The sequence below is a fragment of the Mustela nivalis genome, assembly GCF_964662115.1.
Source record: "Mustela nivalis genome assembly, chromosome: 1".
NCBI lineage: Eukaryota > Metazoa > Chordata > Mammalia > Carnivora > Mustelidae > Mustela > Mustela nivalis.
This window is the reverse complement of record NC_139020.1, coordinates 212,204,339-212,226,477: the sequence shown is the minus strand read 5'-3', so window position 1 is coordinate 212,226,477 and position 22,139 is coordinate 212,204,339. Positions and strand designations below refer to the sequence as shown.

Below are 22,139 nucleotides of genomic sequence, written 5' to 3'. Positions count from 1 at the left end.
TTCTCCGAGGTGACCTCAATCTTCACCCTTCTGGCTTCGGCACGGCATGTGCTGATGGACCTGGTGCGTGGCAATCCCGAGCGGAGTCGCCAGGATGAACACCGTCCTGATCTCTATGTGATCTGAATATGTAGGGCCGCCGCTACTGGTGACCTAGGACTCCGATTTCCTGGAAATGAAGAGTTTACAAAGACGCCACTCAGATGGGGAACGTGACCTGGGTCAGCATATCCTTTTATTGTAAGAATTGGTTAGAATGTTGTCTTCATCGGTCCGTGCTGTGTGGCCCACGGGGGCCCCGTGTTTGCATGGCCTGGCCTCCTGCAGCCCAGGATGGCAGGGTCTCTACCTCGTGCAGCCCAAGAGCCTCCAGCGTCCCCTCGACATGACCCAAAAGGCAACTCCTGGGCAGAAACAGCGAGAGCAAGCCTCTGGGTTTAGACCCAGGCTCTGTGTGGTTCATCTAAGTGCCACAGCAGACGGTTTTATCCAGCAGTCCTCGTATGGGCCGTTCGGTTTTAAGATTTATGTAACACTGATGAAATAAAGACTCAAGAAAATCTGCACCCCCCAGAGTCTGCGATCTCTCATTGAGGCTAGACGGGTGATTCCCTCTGGTATTCACGCTGTTTCCAGAAATGATTTAAGGTCCCAAACTCTTGATGGATAAAGCTGGCAGGCCTCAAGTGTGGGATGCCAAGGAGACGTATTGCAATTCTGTTGCAATCTCAAGGCTGTTCTTGTTCTCAGCTCCTGGAAAGCCCCTCAGATCTCTGCAGCACTCGTGTGAGATGTTCCCATGCCGGAGCAAGTCAAGAGAGCACAGCGTGGGCAGGGTCAGGAATCGGACTGCCTTCTAAGATGATCGCTCCCGGGGCTCGCATGGAGAGGGGTGTCAAACACAGTCCATTCACGGATTCCCGAAGGATTTAAAAACATGGATCTTCTGAAGCAACTCAGATGAGAAACCATGGTAGCCAGGTTGCACGGGCGCTGGGCTGCACACTTCTTGCAACAGGACAGGGTGGACCATGGAGAGTGCTGTAGTTTCTCAGGAAATCTGTGACCCGTGATCTTAGGATATTCTGGTATTACGCACTGATTTGACTCATTGACATTGAACCTCTTGTGTCCGTGATAGTTAACGTGGTCTGTGAGGAATGCTTTCTCATACCAGCTCGAAACTCATGTCTATTCAGCCAGTCCTCCAAGGGAGGCCATGTGTGGTTGCCTGTGGCTGCCAAGGCCCTGGTGGGCTACAGCGACTGAGTGAGGCGCGGGGCAAGCTGGTGTACCAGGGCCCGCCCCACACGTTAAGGCCTCTGGAGAGCAAGTGACTTCTCTCCACCCTGCCCACAGAACCGGGTCCTGGGGAGCACTCTGGACATAGAGGACAGAGACACCGGGGTTGGAGGAGGGCTCTCTGATGTCAGGTGACCCCAAAGCACATGAAGACCAAAAGGACAGGGAGGCGACAGGAGCATCATCTTCTATTTCAGGAGATTGTTAGCCCCACTCCAAAAGATGAAGTTATCTTCTAAGTCGACAACCAATCAATGTAATCCATCACAGTAACAATGCACAGAAGATAAAACTCATGATCATATAAATGAAGAAAAAGCATTTGACAAAAATCAATATTCATTTATGATAAAGATTTGCAGAAAATGAGGGATAGAGGGGAATCTCCTCAACCTGAAAAAGGGCATTCATGGAAACCCGAGCCAACGCCACACCTAGCGGAGAAAGACTGCAGACCTGCCCCTAAGACTGGGAATGAAGCACGGATGTCCACTCTTGCCACTCCTGTCCAGCACTATACTGAAAGTCCTGCTAGTGCAAAACGATGAGAAAGAGGAATGAGAGTCAACCTGATTGGAAAGGGAGAAACAAAATTGTTCCTATTTGCAGACAACAAAAAGGTCTTGTAGCTTTTACAAGTAAGTTCAGCAAGGCTGCAGGATGGAAGGTCAACAGCCAAAAATCAACAGCTGGAAACTAAGTTAAAAATCAACACCACATACGATAGCTCCAGAAACATAAAATATTAAGGAATAAATCTAACAGAATATGTACGGAATTTGCATGCAAAAAATTACAAAATGCTGATGATAGAAATCAAAGAAGATCCAAGTAAATGGAAAAAAATATATTATGTTCATGGATGGGAAGATCCGACATGGGAAAGATGTCCGTTCTCCCCAAAGTGATCTACAGGTCTAATGCTGCTTAACCAAAATCTCACAATGAATTTTTTTGTAGATTTAGATAGGACGGCCTAAAATTTCTGTAGAAAATTCTAAAATTATGTAAATAGCCAACACAACAGTGAAGTGAGAGGAAACACTTGACACAATTTTGGATGAAAGGACACTCTAAAGCACACAAAAGCATATCTGCCAATCACTTATCTGATGGGGGACTTGTACCCAGGATACATAAAGAGCTCTCAAAACTCAACAGTAAGCAAACAAACAATCCAGTTAAAAACCAGGCAAATGACTTGAACTGAGAGGTCACCAAAGGGTATAAAATGAAAGGCAAACAAGCAGGTGAAAAGCTGCTTACCACAGTCAGCAATCAAGAAAATGCCGATCAACCACAGTGAGACACCGCGACGCACCCATCAGAACGTGGAAAGTGAAGAATGGTTGACAACACCAAGTGCTGGTGATGATACATCACTGGGCCGGGGGGACACGCAAAATGGTACAACCACTTGGGAAAACTGTTGGCGGTTTCCAGTAACGTTCAACGTACACTTACCATGTGAACCAGCAATCCCACTTGTAGGTATCGATCCAAAAGAAAGGAAAACATATGTCCGTACCAACACCTGTATGTGAGCGCATAGCGAGGCTTTCTTCACAATCACCCCAAACTGGGAACTGCCCAAATGGCCCTTGAGTGGTAACTGGATGGACGAGCTGCGGGGCAACGGAACCCTACCCAGCGGCAAAGAAGTGAGCACTGATTCACGAGACGACGTGACGGAGTCTCTAAAGAGACCCAGTGAGAGAGGCAGCCTCTGAAGGTCATCAACTGTATGTTCTATGTATGCAACACTCCCGGAAAGACAGAGTGAGAGGGACAGACAGCGGATCAGCATCGCCAGGGGTATGGGTGATGGGACCAGGCTGTTGTGTCAAACCTCAGGGCTGCACGCCAAAATGGGTCTCGTTTACTCGGCGTTAATTTTCTGAATAAGATAAAAGTAAGCATGGAAAACGGACTCTAAGAGCAGACAGACTTTTAAGGCAGGTCAGAAACTGCCTGGGGCAGGAGTGTGGTGGCAATGAGTGGGTGCAGTTCCCAAGGGGGACAGCCCTGAGCCTAGTCTGCTCCAGCGGTCACACGGATGGATGGGCCCTGGGCCTCCGGGAGAGTGACGCCAGCGATGGCGGTCCCCCCTGGCACGGTGAGGCCGGGCTCAGACGTCATTTCCACAGTGCCCAGCATTGGGGGGGCCTTTGGCCCTCTCTGATTGCCACAGAGTACCTGGTTCCCAGGGGTGGAGACTTGACTCGGATCACGCGCCCTTCCAGGCGCCAGGGCTCTGGCTCCAGCACCCCGGGCTGCCTTCCACGCACCATCCCTGCCGCGGAGGGGGCCTACTCAGGGGCTACCCTGCTGCCCCCGCGAGCCTCGTACATACCGTAGCTGGCGATGACCGGGAGGTGTGGGCGAGGGAGTGTCTGGTGCTGTCCATCCCCCCGTGGATGAGATAAGCTCCCGCGCTGGAGACAATAGGGCTCCCCCCGACATCCATGGTGATGCCCACCATGCTGTGGGAGGGGACCGCTGGCGGGGAGGAGCCTGCCACGGTCACCTGGGCGCCGCCCGGGGCCTCGAAGTAAGAAGCTGCGCTGCTGGGAGCGTACATCTGAGGCTCGGGGTTGTAGGCATAGGCCGTCCGTCTGTCGGGGAGAGAGAAGGGCGTCCTCTGAGTCTCCACGGGGCTCTGGCAAGACTTCCCATCATAGCTGGAGCCCCTCGAGACCGAGCACGTGGGGTCAATCAGACACGAAATGGTCAGGGCAGTGCAAACGAAGTTCAAAGTGATCATTTCTGGAAATATTAAGGGTCACGGATGACTCATCGAAACTATTGCTGAAAAGTTCTAAGTGTGTAATGGGGTTGCAGGGGGAGCTCCTCTGTGGAGACGTAACAATTCCGTATCTCACTGCGGTGACAGGCCATCTGTACCCGGGGTAGGATGGCCTCGACCGCATGCCGTTCACGCACGTGCACGCATGTACGCACGTGATGGTGTGTAGGCTGCTACGTGTGAATGAGGCCCAGGGGCTAGTTGACAGCCCGTCCCAGTGCCAGTCTCCTGGGATCGTGCTCTGGTCACAGATGTCACTGCTTGGGAAGGCGGGACCAAGGGCACACAGTCAGCAACTGCCTCAAGAGTCTGTGATTCTTGAGGCACATGGGTGGCTCAGTGGGTTGGGGCCTCTGCCTTCAGCTCAGGTCATGGTCCCAGGGTCCTGGGATCAAGCCCCGCATCGGGCTCTCTGCTCTGCGGGGAGCCTGCTTCCTCTTCCCTCTCTGCCTGCCTCTCTGCCTAGTTGTGATCTCTGTCAAATAAATAAAATCTTAAAAGAAAAAAAAAAAGAGTCTGTGATTCTTGCAAAACAGAAAGTGTTCACCAAATGAAACTGCCGAACAAAAAGAATTTCTAAGTGATACCAAGAATTTGTCTGCTATTCCTTCCCCATTTGGATGAAGTAATATATACCCTGCGGTTTGAGACTCAAATTTTTAGGTTCTGCTCACTCATGTAGGGCTGGCCCCAGGAAAAGGTGGTGCCTGAGGCTTAGTGACATGTATAGTCACCTCTGAGTGGCAGGAGGCCCCACTGACTGGTGACCAGGAGGCCTGCACCTCTGTCCCGCCTCCCGGGGTGACAGCCGATCTAACTGGAGCAGAAGGTCAAGCTCAGGAAGTTGACGCTGAGATGACCTACAGACCTCATTCGGACTTCCCGGGCCATCCAGGCATGGATGTGGTCTGCGTGTGCACAGCAGGTCTCGGTGCTGTGCGGCAGAGATGCACACAGCTCTGGCCATCACCGCAGCCAACCCTCACACCCGACCCCTGAACTTCTGGAAGGAGGTCGTGGGAATCAAACGAACCAAAGGGTTCACGTCTGGAGCGCAATGAGCTTCATAGAAAAATGTATCATTTTCTGCCCTAAGAACCCCATAGTTCGAGGGCAGAACTCTCTAGAAGTCCTTGACAAACAGAAAATCAAGTTTTATCAACACTGCAAAGAGCCAGAGGTGAACCCAGGCACGCGGGAGAAGGTGGAGACTGCAGTGGGGTCTGGACTGTGAACACGGAATCTTCGGGCTTAAACGGCTGGACTGGGGAGTATTTTGTTTTGTTTTGTGGAAAGCCTGCCTTTTCTGGAAGTGAGAACCAGAAAAGCCTGTGATTTCTGAAGTCTCCGCAGGGCTCTCCTGTCCTAGGACCGCTGTACTGGGTCCAACATCACCCAGAGGAGGTGGAGAAGTTCCCGCACACACAGGCCCGAATGGGAAGAGGTGGGGGGAGTCGTGAGGGAAAGTTCTGGATGTGGCCCACGCTTGTCCGCGAGGGGAGGGGAGACGCACGTACAAGGCTCCATTCGTGTAGACGGCGTCTCCGCCCTCCACGTACTGCACCTGCGGGGGGTACACGTGCTGCAGGGGCTGCACCTGGAACGACATCGGGGACCGGGCGTTACGCACGCGGGCTCCGGGGGGGGCGGGCACGCCTGCCCTCGCCCTTTGTGAACACTGACTCCTACAGTTCCGATATCCTGCCCCAGCCGTCCCTTCGACTAAGAAACTAGGAGAGCTGGTCCCCAAGAGGCCCCACGGGCACGGAGCTGCTCCCGACCTATGGCTCTGCCGCATTCTCTGGTCGCGGCGGCTCATTCCCGAGGGGAGCGAGGCAGGCAGCCCCCATTCTGGGGCGGGCCGGGGTGCGGGAGCCCAGCACTGCAGAGCGGAGCTGGGATGGTAGGTCCCTGCCACCCGCCAGCCGCTGGGCAGAGGGGCAGGTCCCGCTGGACGGAACCAGAGCTGTGGACAGAACCTGACATTGGTGGGGGGGGAGGGTCAGACACCCCTTATCCCTGGCAGGGCAGAGGGCTCGAGCTGGTCATACTGCACACGGTCTCTCTGATGTCCCCTTTGGGTGGTCCTGACACCCCTCTCCTGAGGGGCGGGGGTCCTGGAACCACACTGGGGAGACCTTCAGTCTGAGTAGGATTCAGTGTGAGGCGGAGAGGAGCCCCAGCAAGCCCCCCGCCCCTTTCTGCTGCACCCCTGCCCTCACCTGTGGCTACATCAGTTCAGCATCTCGGCAGACAGGGTGCTGGCCGGGGTGGGGGGCATGGGTTGGGGGGGGATGCCCGAGCTCTGTGTGCAGAAACGTACACCCTCCCTACAGAGGGAACCTTAACGAATGCCCCATCCAACCTCCTTCTGGGGTGAGAGAACCAGGGGCCGGGGCTCACTGCGGCCTCAAAGTCCCTCTGTGGAGCGGCAGGCTGGGGCTGACCCCCTCCCAGGACCAGCCGGCGCCGCGGGAGGCACACCAGCCCCTGGGATAGGGAGCATCCCCGAGAAGTTTCCGGGACTGATGCGCTGGGGCCAGGCTGTGCCTCGGGCTGGGGGGAGACGCAGGATCACTCTGCAAGTCCAAGCTGCCCAGAGAGAAAGGCTAGGGCAGGCCCAGCCCCACGGGAAGCTTCTGGTATCACGACGCCACTCGCGTCTCCCTCACGGAGCTGAGACAGAGCCGCTGGTTCCCTGTGGGCCTCCCGGAAGCCTCTGCTTCTGTCCCACGACCCAAAACCTGCCCCAGCTGCCTTCAGACCAGTGCCTCTGAACACACCAGCGATCGAAGCCAGAGCCCCCTAGGGACAGGGGCGTGCTGTCTGGTCTCCGCGGTCACCCAGCTAATGCGCCCGGTTCCCAGGGCCCGCATGATCGGGATTCAGCACATCACCGAGCTCAAGCCGGCGACCTCCAGCCCTTGGCGGAGTCCGGCCTGCCTCTCCTTGTGCATGAAGTTGCCCCCACAGCCGTGCCCCCGTGCTTCGGTCCACAGCCACTCTGGCGGACAGAGGCCGTGCTCGGCAGGGTGGCGGGTGGCCAGCCCGCTAAGCCGCAGCACGTGCTATTTGGCCTTTTCCAGAAAAGGAAAAGCCGCTGCTTTTCCTGAGCTGCTGCTCTGGGCAGCTTTGTAGCCGGGGGCCCAGGGCCTGCCGCTCTGTTCCCGGGCCCCTGGGTTTCACCAGAAGCACATCCTGGGTCTCGGCACTGGTCTGAGGGCACCGCGCTTCCTTCCCCAGCAAGTTCCATGTTCCTTCAGTCCCGCAACGTGGCTTCTCTGTCTGCGCGTCTACCTCGGTACCCCAGTGCTCTATCGAGGTGCTGGCTTGGACCCCGAATGCTGGAGCTCTGAATGGATGAAAGACCGTCAGCTTTCTTGGCCTGTGGCGAACTATCTGCAGTAAAAGATTTTTTTTTTTAAACACAGCTTCTGAAAGAACTTTCTGGCAAAGCACTGAAGATATCAAAGACAAAAGGGCAGCAACAACAGGAAAGGATGCCTCGTTCAGAGAGGGCTCCACATCGCTAAGGGTTAACGTGTCCCATGCCCCCTGTGCCGTGGTTACCTGCTGCGGCACCTGCTGGACCCTGGGGAGGGAGATTGGCTGCATCTGGGCCCCTTTGGGAGCCGAGCCCGCTGCCTGGACCAACACCCTCTAAAAGGGAAGGAGAGAAGGACATTTAGACTTTGACTCAAAGTTTGGTCCTTATCGCAAACACAGATTACAGCCGGAGCACCGCCACCTTCCAGGAACACAAGCAGGCCTGACAGGACAGGATGGTATGTGGGTGCACGCGCACGTGCACACACACACACAAACACACACTCGTTCACATGCACGAGCACGCGCACCTCCACCTGCCCCCAGCAGCTCTCCCTCCCTGGGGTCTGTCTGTTCCGCAAGGTGACGTGGGCTGTTGCCGGCACCAAGCTGAGAGGTCCGGTGATAAGAAGGACCCCCCCCCCCACCGCTGTCCACATCGCCTTCCCCGGCCCTGGCCCCAAGCTGGGGCTGGTGACCGAGGGCGGCTGCCGTAGTGGGAAACGGGGCGGGACAGCGCAGGGCTGGGACGTGAAGCGGGCAGGGCGCGCCTGGGGAGGCGAGGCAGCAGGAATTCCTCTCTCTGGCAAGGAGAGAGGCTCCTTCTGCTGAGGGAAGGCAGGGCTGCCCGTGAGCATGAGTGCTTGGACCTTTCCAGAAAGGGAGTGCCCCAAGTGGGCAGCAGGAAGTCTCGCAGGGGGAGCGGAGGCGGTGCCTGGGGGGCGGGGCAGGGGATGGGCATGTGGGCCGCTGTGGAGACTGGAAGCATCTCTAGCGGGGCCAGAAGGCTTGGAACTGGGGAGGGGACGCCTTGTGGGGCCCTGGCACCAGCCAGCCAGGTCCCGGCCCGCAGGAGTCTGAGACCTGCCGAGGCAGCCAGGGGTGGAGGGCTGATGGGTCAGGTTCAAGTGGGCAGGGAAAGATCACAGCCCCTTGGCACCCTGGGCTTGCGAGGCCCACGGGGCGGGGCGGGGGGGGCTGTTTATTGCAAGAAATAAAAGCTAAACGAGTGTGATTAGCTATTCTAAAATGAAGAACCACTTGGAGTTAGGAACGATGGGGCTTTTCTGGCTTCATCAAGTGTCATGCTTCTAACTTCTGGAATCGTGCTCGTGAGGGGTCACATGGCCCCAGTGGACCTCTGCACACGTCTCCAAGCTTCCAGTCTGTTCCACTGCCCTCGGCTTTGTGTGGTCTTATGTCAGCTCTGTGTTTGGGCCTGTGGTCTATTTCCACCCACGGCAGAAGCCTGGAAGTCAGGAGCCTTCACGCGGCAGGTCTCTCCTTGCAAATTTTCAAGCCCGTATCCATTCGAATGCTAGAACTCTAACCAATCTGTAGCCTTATCCACAAAGTCTTCCTGGGTAAAAGGGACATTTTCCAGGTACGAGAGAAATTCCATTCAAGGGTAAGAACAGACTAAGTTGGTTTCTTTTCATGTTTATATCCTTGAGTCCTTGGTGGGACCTTTTCAACAAATAGCTACAGACATGCTAATTTGGGAAAATATCGATTTTCAGATCGGGTGCTTTTCAGAACCTAAGAGGATGCGATCCCCCTCCCCGGCCACACTGGTTTCCCCAGAACAGCCCGAGCCCCAGGCAGCAGGCGGCTGCTCTGTTACCTGCGGGGAGGCTGGTACCGGCTGGGCCACGGGGGCCTGTGCTGCCGCCGACGGACACAGGGTCACAGAAGCCGGCGAATCGGATCCACCCTCTGCATTCTGCATGCTCAGTTCTAAAGAAAGGTGGAGAGAGACTGAGTGGAGAGGGGTTGCCATCGCGAAGCCCTAAGTGGCGCTGGATGGTTCCTACACACGGACCCTAGCGCCCTTGACCCCTGCTCCTTAGATGCCCAGAGAGCTGCGCTCCCCGCCTGCCGCACCCCAGAGATAGCCCCAGCTATCTCCAGACATTATTCAAGGGGGGGAAAAGGCGATAGACAGTGGGAATAAAGAAGCATTTTATCGGGGCGCCCCGGTGGCTCAGATGGGTAAGCGTCTGCCTTTGGCTCAGGTCATGATCTCGGGGTCCTGGGACGGAGCCCCGCATCCGGCTCCCAGCTCAGTGGGGGGTCTGCTTCTCCCTCTCTTTCCTTCTGTCCCTCTCCCCTGCTCATGCTCTGTCTTAAATGAATTAAAAAAAAAGAAGAAGAAGAAGAAGCACTTTATCTTGCGCTGGAGAGAAGTCCTGCCTTCTGTTCCTAGAGATCCTCGCCCGCGAGAAAGCATAAAAGGGTATTTCTTTGCAGCCAGATGCATATGTCTTTCAGAAAGGTAGTTTAAAAATTCTATACAAAAAGACTCATTTCATTTTTTAAAAAGATTTTATTTATTTATTTGAGAGACAGAGACTGGGAGAGCACAAGCAGGGGAGCAGCAGAGGGAGAGCGAGAAGCAGGCTCCCCCGCTGAGCAGGGAGCCTGACTCGGGGCTCGATCCCAGGACCCTGGGACCATGACCTGAGCCGAAGGCAGAGGCTTCACCAACTGAGCCACCCAGGAGCCCCGAAAGACTCATTTCATACCAAGATAACGTGGCAGGGGATACAAAACAATCAGTCTATGAAAATGCTCACAGGCAAACGGTCTTGGCTTTTTAAGAAGCAGCTGCCCTTGAGAAGCTGTTAAATATGCGAACTGTGGAGAGGGCGTGGCTTTGTGGGCAGGTGCAGCCCCGTCCCGCCCCCCCCCCGTTATCAAGTGGTCTCCCCACTTCTGCCTCGTGGGGAGGCCTGAGAGCAGCACACACCGCGGGCCCAGGACGGACGCCAGAAGTTCACATAAGCTTTCCCAGCCCACCTCTCCTGATGACAGAAGCAAGCAGAGAGCCGGGTGCAGGTGATTAATCTCTGAGTGTTGGTTTAACCCCCATGAGGAAGATTCTAGGACTCTGCCCATTCCCCCCCACCAAAGCCTTTGGTACCACAAGAGCCACTGGATGGATCCGTGGAGGTGTGGCCTGTGCCTGTGGGGGGTTCCCGGTTCCCTGACTCCGTCCTGACCACTAGATGTCCCCAGAGCCACGCGGTGACTGGCCTCCCTGCTTTCTTCTCTGCCAGGGAAGGAAGAGACGGAGAATTTCCAAGGTGTATTTCCTGGGTTTCCCACTCTCCGCGCCTTCCCGACAGAACTGACCTTTGGAATCATTCTGTAGGAAGCTGCTCAGTCAAGGTCTTATTTACAGATCTCCCCAACGTCGGAACCAGTCACCTGCCCCCGCCCCCCACATCACTTTGGCGGCAGTGGGAGGAAATTGCTGGACTTGGGCTCTCTGTGGAGAGAATGCACTGGGGACGGAGGGAGAAAGCTGACTCAGAGGCCAGGGGCTTGTTTGCAGGCAGAAATCACTGTGCTTCAAAGTCTCAGTCTTGTTAAAATCAGGGGAGCCCGGGAGAGCATGAGGCTTGAGAGCGAGCCCATGCTTGGCTCACTGGGGCCAGAATGCACCTTCCAGAATAGAAGTTATTCAAGATCATGCCAGGTTTTCACATGAGTGTACTTCCTAGTTTAACATGCTGTTTGCCCCATGCTGTCTGTCACCTGTTTAGTGTACGGTGTTCAGGCCAAGGGTCGCCAAAGCTTTTCTGCCAAGGTCCAAAGACTTTAGGCACATCTGGTCCTGTTACCACTACTAGACTTTGCTGTCCTGGCACAAGAATGATCCCTGCTCTCTCTCTCTCTCTCTCTCTCTCTCTCTCTCTCACACACACACACACACACACATCCTGGTTGTGTTCTAGTAAGACTTCATTTAGAAAAAAAGGGCGACAGGTCAGGTTTGGACAACAGACCATGGCTGCTGGTCCTCGGTTCGTGTAATTTGGGTTTGGTGAAGCAATGTGGGTTTGGAGCATGGGTAGAAAAATGGCACGGTCCCGATTCAAAACCTTGGGGTCCACCGCCCCGGGGTCCAGGGCGGAGTCCCTGCGGCCCCATCTCCCCAACATGCCAGAACTGGAGGGGCCACAAGGGACGACCCGCATTGTTAGGAGGATGAGGCTGCCGGCCCGTGAAGACAAATGCATTAGCGTGTGGTGGGAAATGACAGCGAGCGCCCGAAGCCTAGAAAGTCACGAAGAAAATCCCCAAATCCTGGAAACTCAGGAGCCAGGTTACAGCCCTTGGAACTGAAGACAGGAGTTTGGGCACAAGGGACAAGTCACTCTGGCGAGTTGCAGTGGGTTGAACAGTGACGCCCGAAACTCAGGGCCGCTCCTAGTCCCTGAATGTGAGCTCATCTGGAGAGAGCGTCTTCGCAGATATAATCAAGGTAAGGATCGAGAGGAGCTCATACGGAGTAGGGCGGGCCTGAAATCCAAGGACGGTGTTTTTTTTTTTTTTTTTTTTTTTTTTAAGATTTTGATTTATTTATTTGACAGACAGAGACTATAAGTAGGCAGAGAGGCAGGAGGAAGCAGGCTCTCTGAGGAGCAGAGAGCCCGATACGGGGCTCCATCCCAGGACCCTGAGATCATGACCTGAGCCGAAAGCAGAGGCTTTAACTCACTGAGCCACCCAGGCGCCCCCAAGGACGGTGTTCTTGTGACAGACAGACTAGAACACGTGGGGAAGGAGGCACGTGACAGCGGAGGCGGAGAGGGCGGGATGCAGCAACAGGACTGGGAAGCCAAGGATGGCTCGGGCCGCCACAAACCAGAGAAGGCAGGGAGGCTCCTTCCCTAGAGAGAACACAGCTCGCCGACACCTTCGGGTCTCCAGAACTGTGAAGGGTCAAGCCCCCCAGGCTGGGGTACTTTGAACGACAGCCCCGGGAACCTCAGGCAGGGACCTATATTATGAGGAGCACAGTTGGGACAAAAGCATCCCGTGCAATGGCTTCTGGGTAGGGCTTCAGGGCCGTGCATGACCTGGGCAGTCGGTAAATATTTACCAGATGAATAAATCCCTCCGTGTCTCCTTAGTAGCATAGCCCATACCACAGTATACTGAATGGTACACGGTGTTGCAGGTAGAGTCTATGTAAAGTGTCATTTACAGGGGCGCCTGGGTGGCTCAGTGGGTTAAGCCTCTGCCTTTGGCTCAGGTCATGGTTTCAGGGTCCTGGGAGCGAGCCCCGCATTAGGTTCTTTGCTCAGTGGGGAGCCTGCTTCCCCCTCTTTCTCTGCCTGCCTCTCTGCCTACTTGTGTTCTCTCTCTCTCTGTCAAATAAATAAATAAAATCTAAAAAAAAAAAAAAGAAATATAAAACCAGATGTAAAAAAAAAAAAAAAGGTGTCATTTGCAACCTACCTGGTTATTTTAAGGCTGTGTAGGACTCTCCTGGGATATGTAATGACCTTTTGAGACTGACTGTTCTACTCCCCCTGAACACATCCCTTAATGTTAGCATCAGAGAGACAGACTGACAGATGCCATGTGGGCCAGCCTGGCTGCTTCTGTATGTTGAGGGCACGAAATCCTTCCCTACCCATCTAAGATAACCAAGGTCATACATTGCCTATAAGCTGATCCAGTTTCCTGAGTTGTATTTCTCTGAATTGTTTTTTTATTTGGGTCCATTAATCAAGGGCCCTTAACACATCAAAGTTAAGGTGTTTTTTTTTTTTTTTTAATTGCTTATTAAGAGGCATCCAACAGCACTGGCTTTCAGTAACTGTAGAGCATTGGTGGGACTAACTCTCCTGTAGATAATAGTTAAAAAATCTGAACAAGGGTGCCTGGGTGGCTCAGTGGGTTAAAGCCTCTGCCTTTGGTTCAGGTCATGATCCCAGGGTCCTGGGATCAAGCCCCACATCAGGCTCTCTGTTCAGCAGGGAGCCTGCTTCCTCCTCTCTCTCTGCCTGCCTCTCTGTCTACTTGTGATCTCACTCTGTCAAATAAAGAAATAAAAATCTTTAAAAAAAATCTGAACAAAATATTAAAACACACAACACAGACACAGACACACACACACCCACCCATACACACACACAATTTAAAGACACAGTGGGGCAAGGGTGGCCGAGATAGGCAGAGCCTGCCAGGGAGTCCACCCTTGAAAGAACTCTGCCACAGTCAGACCAGTGATTCTGAATTTTTGCCAGGGGCACACCCCAGTCCACGAATGCTTCAGTGCAGAAAGCAACAGCCTGGTTGTCTTGAGTGTGAGAGGAGAGAGTTCAGAATATTAAGAGGAAATCCTGAAAGAGAGAGAGCCATAGAGGGGGCCTGCCCCCAGATCTGCCTAGAGTCCATCCAAATCTTCAGCCAACTTACTAAACCACAATTGTGTGGGGAAGACACCAGGGGTTTGGGGGGAAACCCAGCAGCTCAAAGATGAACAAACTAAGAGGAGATTTCAGCTGCTGCTGAAAAAGATATTCACACGAGGGACAGGATTTGAGTCCAGCCAAGATAAACACTAGCAGAGGGAGCACAGCAGAATCCAGAAATTCCACAACATAGCATTCATGATATCCAGGGTCTGATACAGACCACAGATGATGAGAAGAAACAGCTATGACCCATACCCAAGAAAAAGAGAGGAGGAGTGAATTATAACCAGACCAAGACAATTCAGGTGGTACAGGTAAAGCAGCTACTAAAAATATGTCCAAGAACTTAAAGGAAGTTATATGCACAATATAGGAACATACAGGAATGTCAGTGGAAGACGAACTGTTAAAAAAAACAGAAGTAGAAATTCTGGAGCTGAAAAGTACAATAACTCAAAGGGAAATTTATTGATACACGTAACAGCTGATTAGAGATGGCAGAAGGAAGAGTTAGTGAACTTGAAGAGAAATCAATGGAACGCAAACTGAAGAACTGAAAGGAGGAAAAAATTGAGGAAAATGAACAGAACATGCAATCTAACATATATGAAACTGAAGTCCCAAAAGAAAAGGAGAATGGAGAGGAAAAAGATATATTTGAAGAATGGCCAAACATCTCTTAAATTTGGCAAAAGATATCAACCCAAGAATGATAAATACAAAGAAAACCAAATCAGCCGTATCATGGTTAAACCGCTAAAATTAAAAAAAAAAAAAAAAAAGAAAGAAAGAAAGAAAAAGAAAATTCTGAAAGCAGCCAGAGAAAAACTACATCTTTTATGAAAAAGAATAATAGTATGGATGGTAACCAACTTCCCATCAGTGACAACAGTGACCAGAAGACAATGGGATGACATATTTAAAGTGGTGGGGGAAAGCTGTCAACCTAAAATTCTATACCCAGCAAAACTACTCTTAAAAGAAAGGTGGGTTAAAGACATTTTATGATAAACAAAACCTAAGAAATTTTGTTGCCTACACTATGAGAAACTCAAAAGCAAGTCCTTTAGGGTGGAGAGAAATAACACCAAATGGTAAACTTGTGTCTTCAAGAAGGAATAAAGATCACCTGAAATTATAACTATGTGGGTAATTACAAAGGAGTGTATTTTTTTCCTTTTCTTCTCTTAATTTCTTTAAAATACATCTATTTAACAAAAAATTATAACACTCCATTGTGTGTTTTTGTAACACATGCAGCAGTGAACTATACAACAATAATAGCACAGGACTGAGGAGGGGTAAATAGGATTAGACATGCAAGGTTCTTGCATTTTACATGTAGTAGTCTTATTTGTGATAAATTAAAGATACTTTAGGATGTATCTTTACATTATACATTGTATACATTAAGATCACCTTAGATCCCTGAGATAATCTCTAACAAAAAAACACCCCAAAACATGTAGCTTAAAAAATAATGAAGAAGCAAATGAAACGTTAAATATATCTGTCCTCAGAAAAAGGCAGCTAATGAAGAACATAGGAAAAAAAAAGATGAAACAAATATCAAAATGGCTTTCCTAAATTCAGATAGATTAATAATTACACTAAGTATAAATAGATTAAAATTTGAATGAAAAGACAGAAATGGTCAGCCTCAGCTTTTAAAAAAAAGGTCCCCTGATATGCTGCCTTTTTAAAAGAAACCTTCTTTAATTTTTAAAAGATTTTATTTATTAATGTATTTGAAAGAGAGAGGGAGCATATGAAAATGGGGGGTAAGGAAAAAGGGCAGAGGGAGAGGGAAAGGTAGAACCCCAAGCAGACTCCACACTGAGCATAGAGCCCCATATGGGGCTCAATCCCATGACCCTGAAATCATGATCTGAGGTGAAACCAAGAGTTGGATGCTCAACCAAGTGAGCCACCAAGGCCCCCTGAAATACTTACTAAATATAAAGGCCCATATGGGTGGAAAGTAATAGAATGGAAAAAGATACAGCATGCAAACTCTAATTAAGCTGGAGTGCCTATAATACTGAGACAAAATTCCTTCAAGACAAGGAATATTACTAGAGATAATGAGGGAGAGACATTTCATCCTCATAAACTGATAATGACATAATCATTATATTAGTGTAAGCACCTAGTACTATAGCTTCAAAATACACAAAGAAAAAATTAACAGAACTAAAGGAAAAAATAGATAAAGAGTCACAGTTGGAGATTTTACACACTATTCTCTCAGTAATCTTGACAGAAAATAAACAAAAACAGCAATAATGGTTTATCTGGGTGACACCATCAACCGCAGAGATCTAACGTTTATAGTGCACAACCAACCAAACCTGCACGTTCTTTTCAAATGTTACAAGGAATATATACTAAGATAGGTCATATTCTGGGCCACAAAACAAGTCTCAATATGTTTCAAAAAATTGAATTATACAATAAGACAAAAAAATTAGAGGTCAGTAAGATGTCTAGAAAAATGCTAAATATTTAGAAAATTTAAAAAACACCTCTAAAATAACCCATAGGCAAAGAATAAAGTATAAAGGAAATTAGAAGATACTTTGAACTGATTAATAATGAAAACACCATATATCAAAATTTAGGGATGTAGCTAAGAAGTTCCTAGAAGGAAATGTTTAGTTTTATAAACAAATTAGAAAAAATGGCTTAAAAATCAATCACTTAAGTTTTCAGCCTTAGGAAGCAACAAAAAGACAAGCAAACTGAACTGAAGCAGAAAAAGGAAATAATAAAGGAAAAAAAATGAAATAAAACTCCACAAACCATGTAGAAAATGACAGAACCAAAATTTTCCCCAAACTGAAATTTCTTTTTTTTTTAAGATTTTATTTATTTATTTGACAGACAGAGATCACAAGTAGGCAGAGAGGCAGGCAGAGAGAGAGAGAGAGAGAGAGAGAGAAGCAGGCTTCCTGCGGAGCAGAGAGCCTGATGCGGGGCTCGATCCCAGGACCCTGAGATCATGACCCGAGCCGAAGGCAGCAGCCCAAACCACTGAGCCACCCAGGCGCCCCTGAAATTTCTTTGAAAAAGAAGTAAAAGCCATGTAAAGATGGAGGAAACATAAATTCATACTATTAAGTAAAAGTAAGTCCATGTGTGTTGTATGATTCCAACTATATGACATTCTGGAAAAGGACAAACTATGGAGAGGGTAAAAAGATCAGTGGTTGCCAGAGGTTTAAGGGGAAGAAAGGATGAATCAGTGGAGCACAGAGGATTTTTAGGGCAGAGAAACTACTCGGTGTGATACTATAATGGTGGATACATGTCATTATACATCCACCAAACCCACAGAATGTACAACATCAGGCATGAACCCTGATGTCCCTTATGGACTTTGGGTGATGACAACATGTCATGTCAGTGCAAGTCTTGTCTACAAATGCACCACTCTGGTGGGGGTATGTTGATAAAGGGGGAGGGTTAGGCATGTGTAAGGGCAGAGAGTACACGGAAAAAAATCTCTGCACCTTCCTTTTAACTTTGCTGTGAACCTAAAACTGCTCTAAAAAAGTCTAAAAAAAAAAAAAGATGGACAATTCTCTATAAAAGATTGATAAGAAAGAGAAAAGAAAAAACCCCAAATTTCCAACATGAAAAATGAAATGAGATATACTGTTACAAATCTTAGAGAAACCAAAATCATAAGGAACACTTATGAACAGCTTTAACCAATAAATTCACCAGCTTTGATCAAATGAACATTTTTGGGGGAAAAACACAACATACCAAAACTGACACAAGATGAAACAGAAAATGTGAAGGTCATATCTAGCAAACAGACTGAATATGTCATTGAAAGCCTTACATAGAAAACTTCCGGCACAGAGCCTTTCGCTGCTACATGCTATAAAACACTGAAAAAGGAGTTAGTGCACAAATTCCATCAGAAAATACAGAAAGGAATACTTCACTCATTTTAGGAGGTCATCAAAAGCCTGGTGCCAAAACTTGATAAAGATATCACAAGAGAAGTATTTAGACCAATGTCGCTCCTGAACACCTATGCAAAAATGACATGAAATATTAATAAACCAAAGACGGCAATATAAAAATAATAACCCGTACTTACATTTCCAACTGCTTCTTTTTCCTTAACGAAGCCCCAACTCCTTCCCTCCTCAAATGATTTTTGACAAAGGTGTCAAGGCAATTCAACAGAGAGAGAAAGGTTGTTTAAACAAATGGTATATCCATATGGGAAGAAGAAAACAAATGAATTTCAATTCCTATCCTGTCCCACACACAAAAATGATTTTAAATTAGATCCTAGACTTACGCTTGAAAGCTAAAACTGTAAAACGTCTAAGAGAAAACAGAGAGGCGTAGGCAAATTTTCTTAGACAGAATTCAGAAAGTAGTAAGTATGACCAAAGAACTCGATAAATTAGATTTGTGAAAACTGAAAAATTCGTCCATTAAAAGACTTCAAGAACACAGATCAGGGGCACCTGGCTGACTCAGTTGGAATAGCACGCAACTCTTGATCTCAGGGTCATTACTTTGAGCCCCATGTCAGGTACAGAGAGTACTTTAAAAATAAATAAATGAACTTTAAAAGAAAAGATTTTATTTATTTGAGAGAGGGAGCAGAGTGATAAAGAGGGCAAGAGCAGGGGGAGGAGCAGAGGGAGAGGGAGAAGCAGACTCCTTGCTGAGTAGGGAGTCAGACTCCGGGCTCCATCCCAGGACTCTGGGGTCACAACCTGAGCCAAAAGTAGACACTTAACCGACCAAGCCATCCAGGTGCCCTAAATAAATAACTTCTTAAAACACACACACAAATCATTTAAGCCACAGTCTGGGCTTTACAAAAAATATCTGCAAAACATGTATCTAACAGAAGATTTTATCCACAATATGTAAAAAGCTCCTACAGTTTAATAATAAGAAGACAACCTAATGGGCAGAAGACTCTAACAGGCTCTTCACAAAGATCTCCAGATGCCCAACAAGTATGGGCGTCTGGGTGGCTCAGTGGGTTAAAGCCTCTGCCTTCGGCTCCGGTCATGATCCCAGGGTCCTGGGATCGAGCCCCGCGTGGGGCTCTCTGCTCTGTGGGGAGCCTGCTAACTCCTCTCTCTCTCTCTGCCTGCCTCTCTGCCTACTTGTGATCTCTTTCTGTAAAATAAATAAATAAAATCTTAAAAAAATAATGGTGCTCAACAGTGTTAGTCACTAGGGAAATGCATATTAAAGCCACAATGAGATACCAGTAAACCATTGCCAGAATGGCTAAAATAAGTCTCACAATAACCAGTGTTGTGGGCACCGGGAAAAACCATATCTCTCACACACTTGTAGGAATGTAAAATGATAGAATCGGATCAGAAAAAAAAAATGTTTGACAGTTTTCTGGAAAGTTAAGCCCGTCCGTTAGCCCAGAATTCCTTTCTGAGGTGTTCATCCAGGAAATATGGAAACACGTCTACAAAAAGTCCTGTACGCACAGATTTACAGCAATTTTATTCACAACAGCCAAAACAACGCAATAGCTCTAATGCCCGTCGTCAGGAGAGGAGATGAGAGACTGCAGGTTGTGTGAAGTAAAAGATGAAGATTGTAATCACTAAAGCAACCATTTAAAAAAAAGATACAAGAGATGTGGCGAGAAAGCCGGTAGAGGAGCACCCCCGGGTCATCTGTGATTAATACAAACAGACGGACGCGGGCACACACAACACCCGGGTCAGTCTCCAAGTCATTATGCTGAGTCCAAAAAACTGTATCCAAGAGTACATGATGTGGAACAGACAAAATTAACCGAAGGTTTAAAAGAAAAATCAGGGGTGCCTGGTGGTTCAGTCATTAAGCGTCTGCCTTCGGCTCGGGTCACGATCCCAGGGTCCTGGGATCGAGCCCCACATCAGGCTCCTACTCAGCGGGAAGCCTGCTTCTCCCTCTCCCACTCCCCCTGCTTGGGTTCTCTCTCTCACTGTCTCTCTGTCAAATAAATAAATAAAATCTTTAATAAAAAAAAGAAAAAGAAAGAAAAGAGGGGCGCCTGGGTGGCTCAGTGGGTTGGGCGTCCGCCTTCGGCTGGGGTCATGGTCCCAGGGTCCTGGGATCGGGCCCCACATCGGGCTCTCTGCTTGAGTCTTGCTTGAGTCTGTTTCTCCCTCTCCCTCTGCCTATCTCCCTGCTTGTGCTCTCTCTCTCAAATGAATAGATAAAATCTTTAAAAAATAAAAAGAAAAAAAGAAAAGAAAAGAAAAGAAAAATCAGATCGGCGCAGAGGGAGCAGGAGCCGAGGGGGAAGGGACAGGCGGGGACTTTCCGGGGAGGTGGACAGACACGTTCTCCAGGAGAACAGGGTGTGCATTACGTGGAATGCCCATTTGTCAATATCAGACAGCCAAGATTTGTGCATTTACGGTATGTAAATTTTAACCTGAAAGACAGCGTAAGACTATAATCACGGAGAGGAGGATGGGGTGCGGAGGAGGCGTAGACGGCACGAGGCGGCGGAGTGATGGTGAGTGTCAGCTGGGAATCGCGGCACCGGCTTCATTACACTGTGTTCATCTTGTAGATGTTTGAATTTTCCGTACCAGCAAGTTAAATAAAAAACCCACCTGGCAATCAGTTTTCAGCCGCAAAGGGTAAGCGCCAGCACATTTTGTCAAGGCCTCTCTCCGCAAGCTCTGGTTTGCTACGCTAGCGGTCCTTGGAGATGAGGGCCGTAGGTCAGGTGGTCCTTCTAGAAGGTGTGGGGCTGGACCTACCGACCTTTCCACCTGGCAGGACAGGGGGCGCAGGGAAAGGGCTGGCCCCAAAGATAACAGCACTGACCAGCCACATTCTGCAGCACATTTGGGAATCTCTAAATTCTGCTGGTGGGGCTCCTCAGCGACAGTAGTCACCTGAGGTCCCTAGACACACTCTTGCAGGTCCATGTGCAGGTCTGCACTTCTGCTCAGAACGTGAACTTGAACTTGCAACAGGAACTGGGTGGGACCCTTTGACGGTCTTCCCCGTCTGCTCAGTCAGCTTCATTTGTCCTCTCTCCTGTTCCTCTGCCCAAGGCCGGGGCCGGAGCATTCTTTCCCTGACTCCCTCACCCGCTCTCCACTGGGTCCCAGGAGCCTCAGGATGGCCAATAAAAAGGTCTACAGAGGCCTCGAATACGAGCCATTGCCCAGCTTGGTGAGGTTGGCCCGAAGCTCCCCATGGCTCAGAAACACACCCAGCGTGTTGTTTGTAAGCCTAGCACGTTTCATTGGCCATCTGGTCCCCAGTGAAGACACACTTGAGGAATGAAGTGGGCCAGTGTGGCCTCGCTGGATGGCGGAGAAAGCACAGCAGACCTGGGGGCGCTGCGGGGGACACTCAGCAGGGGGAGCCTGTGTGAGGTTCCCCTGGTGTAAGTGAGGGGCGACAGGGACCGGGCATGGCGGGCTGCAGCCTGGGATTCCGCCCCATGAATGGATCTGCCCCTGGGCACAAAGGGAAGAGGTTTCTGTTTACAGGAAAATACTCCGGTTGCCTAGTAACCAGTAATGACAGGAAAGGAAACGCAGAAAAAGCTGAGGGCAGTTCTGGGCCCTGCTCCTGGCCGGCGCTGACTCACTGCGACCTGAAGCCATCTCATTTCTATTCCTGTTCCTCCATATGCCAAGTGGAGGGGTCACCTGCCTTACATAGGTCTCATGGTATTCCGAAAACAGCTTGTCATCTGCGGGTAAAGAGCAAAGAGCAAGCACCGGGTTTTGTTACCTTCCTTCCGATTGGCCCGTTAACGTCTGCTTTGGGGAGACACATGCCCTTCTCCTTTGCCTTTGGGGACAGACACGGGGCCTCCTCAAAGCTACAGGCTCATGCTCTCCTGGGGCGTGGCGGCATCTGGATGGCACCAGGCTCCCTTGGCCCCCGAGAGAGCGATCCCTACTTTCCCCATGAACAAGAAGCGACAGGTCCAGAATGTTCTCCGAGAGCACCAGTTGTCTCAAACCCCGGCGTCGGCCCGGATGCCTGTGTTGACATTCCAAGTGTCATGACGAGAAAAATCGTGTCCCTTTGCTTCTCTTGGATCCCGTGTGAGGGCAGGGTCCAAGGAGCAGGGGGCGCGAGCTTCAGATTCTGTCTGTGCTGTGCCCGCTGGCCTGGGGCTGGGGCTCGGCCCTCAGGACAGCCCTGCTCGGCTCCAGGCTCTGAGAGGAGACACGTATGTTTGGACAGCTTCACGCCCATCTCCTCCTGGCTGAAAAGTGTCTTCACTGACGCTGCAC

General features: G+C 50.0%; 1 protein-coding gene across 4 annotated transcripts in view; it reads right to left on the bottom strand.

Moving 5' to 3' along the window:
• The window catches only part of RFX2 (regulatory factor X2), an 88,953-nt gene that overhangs the window by 28,864 nt on the left and 37,950 nt on the right, over positions 1-22,139 (bottom strand). For 2 of the 4 annotated variants that reach the window (XM_082734243.1, XM_082734244.1), the window contains exons 2-5: positions 9,279-9,391; positions 7,679-7,768; positions 5,626-5,705; positions 3,656-3,917 (exon numbers count right to left, since the gene is read on the bottom strand). In XM_082734243.1, coding sequence (XP_082590369.1) covers positions 3,656-3,917; positions 5,626-5,705; positions 7,679-7,768; positions 9,279-9,383 — 537 coding nt within the window. In that variant the 5' untranslated portion in view covers positions 9,384-9,391. The remainder of the gene's footprint in view (positions 1-3,655; positions 3,918-5,625; positions 5,706-7,678; positions 7,769-9,278; positions 9,392-22,139) is intronic. The other 2 variants (XM_082734245.1, XM_082734246.1) reach the window with 1 other exon arrangement.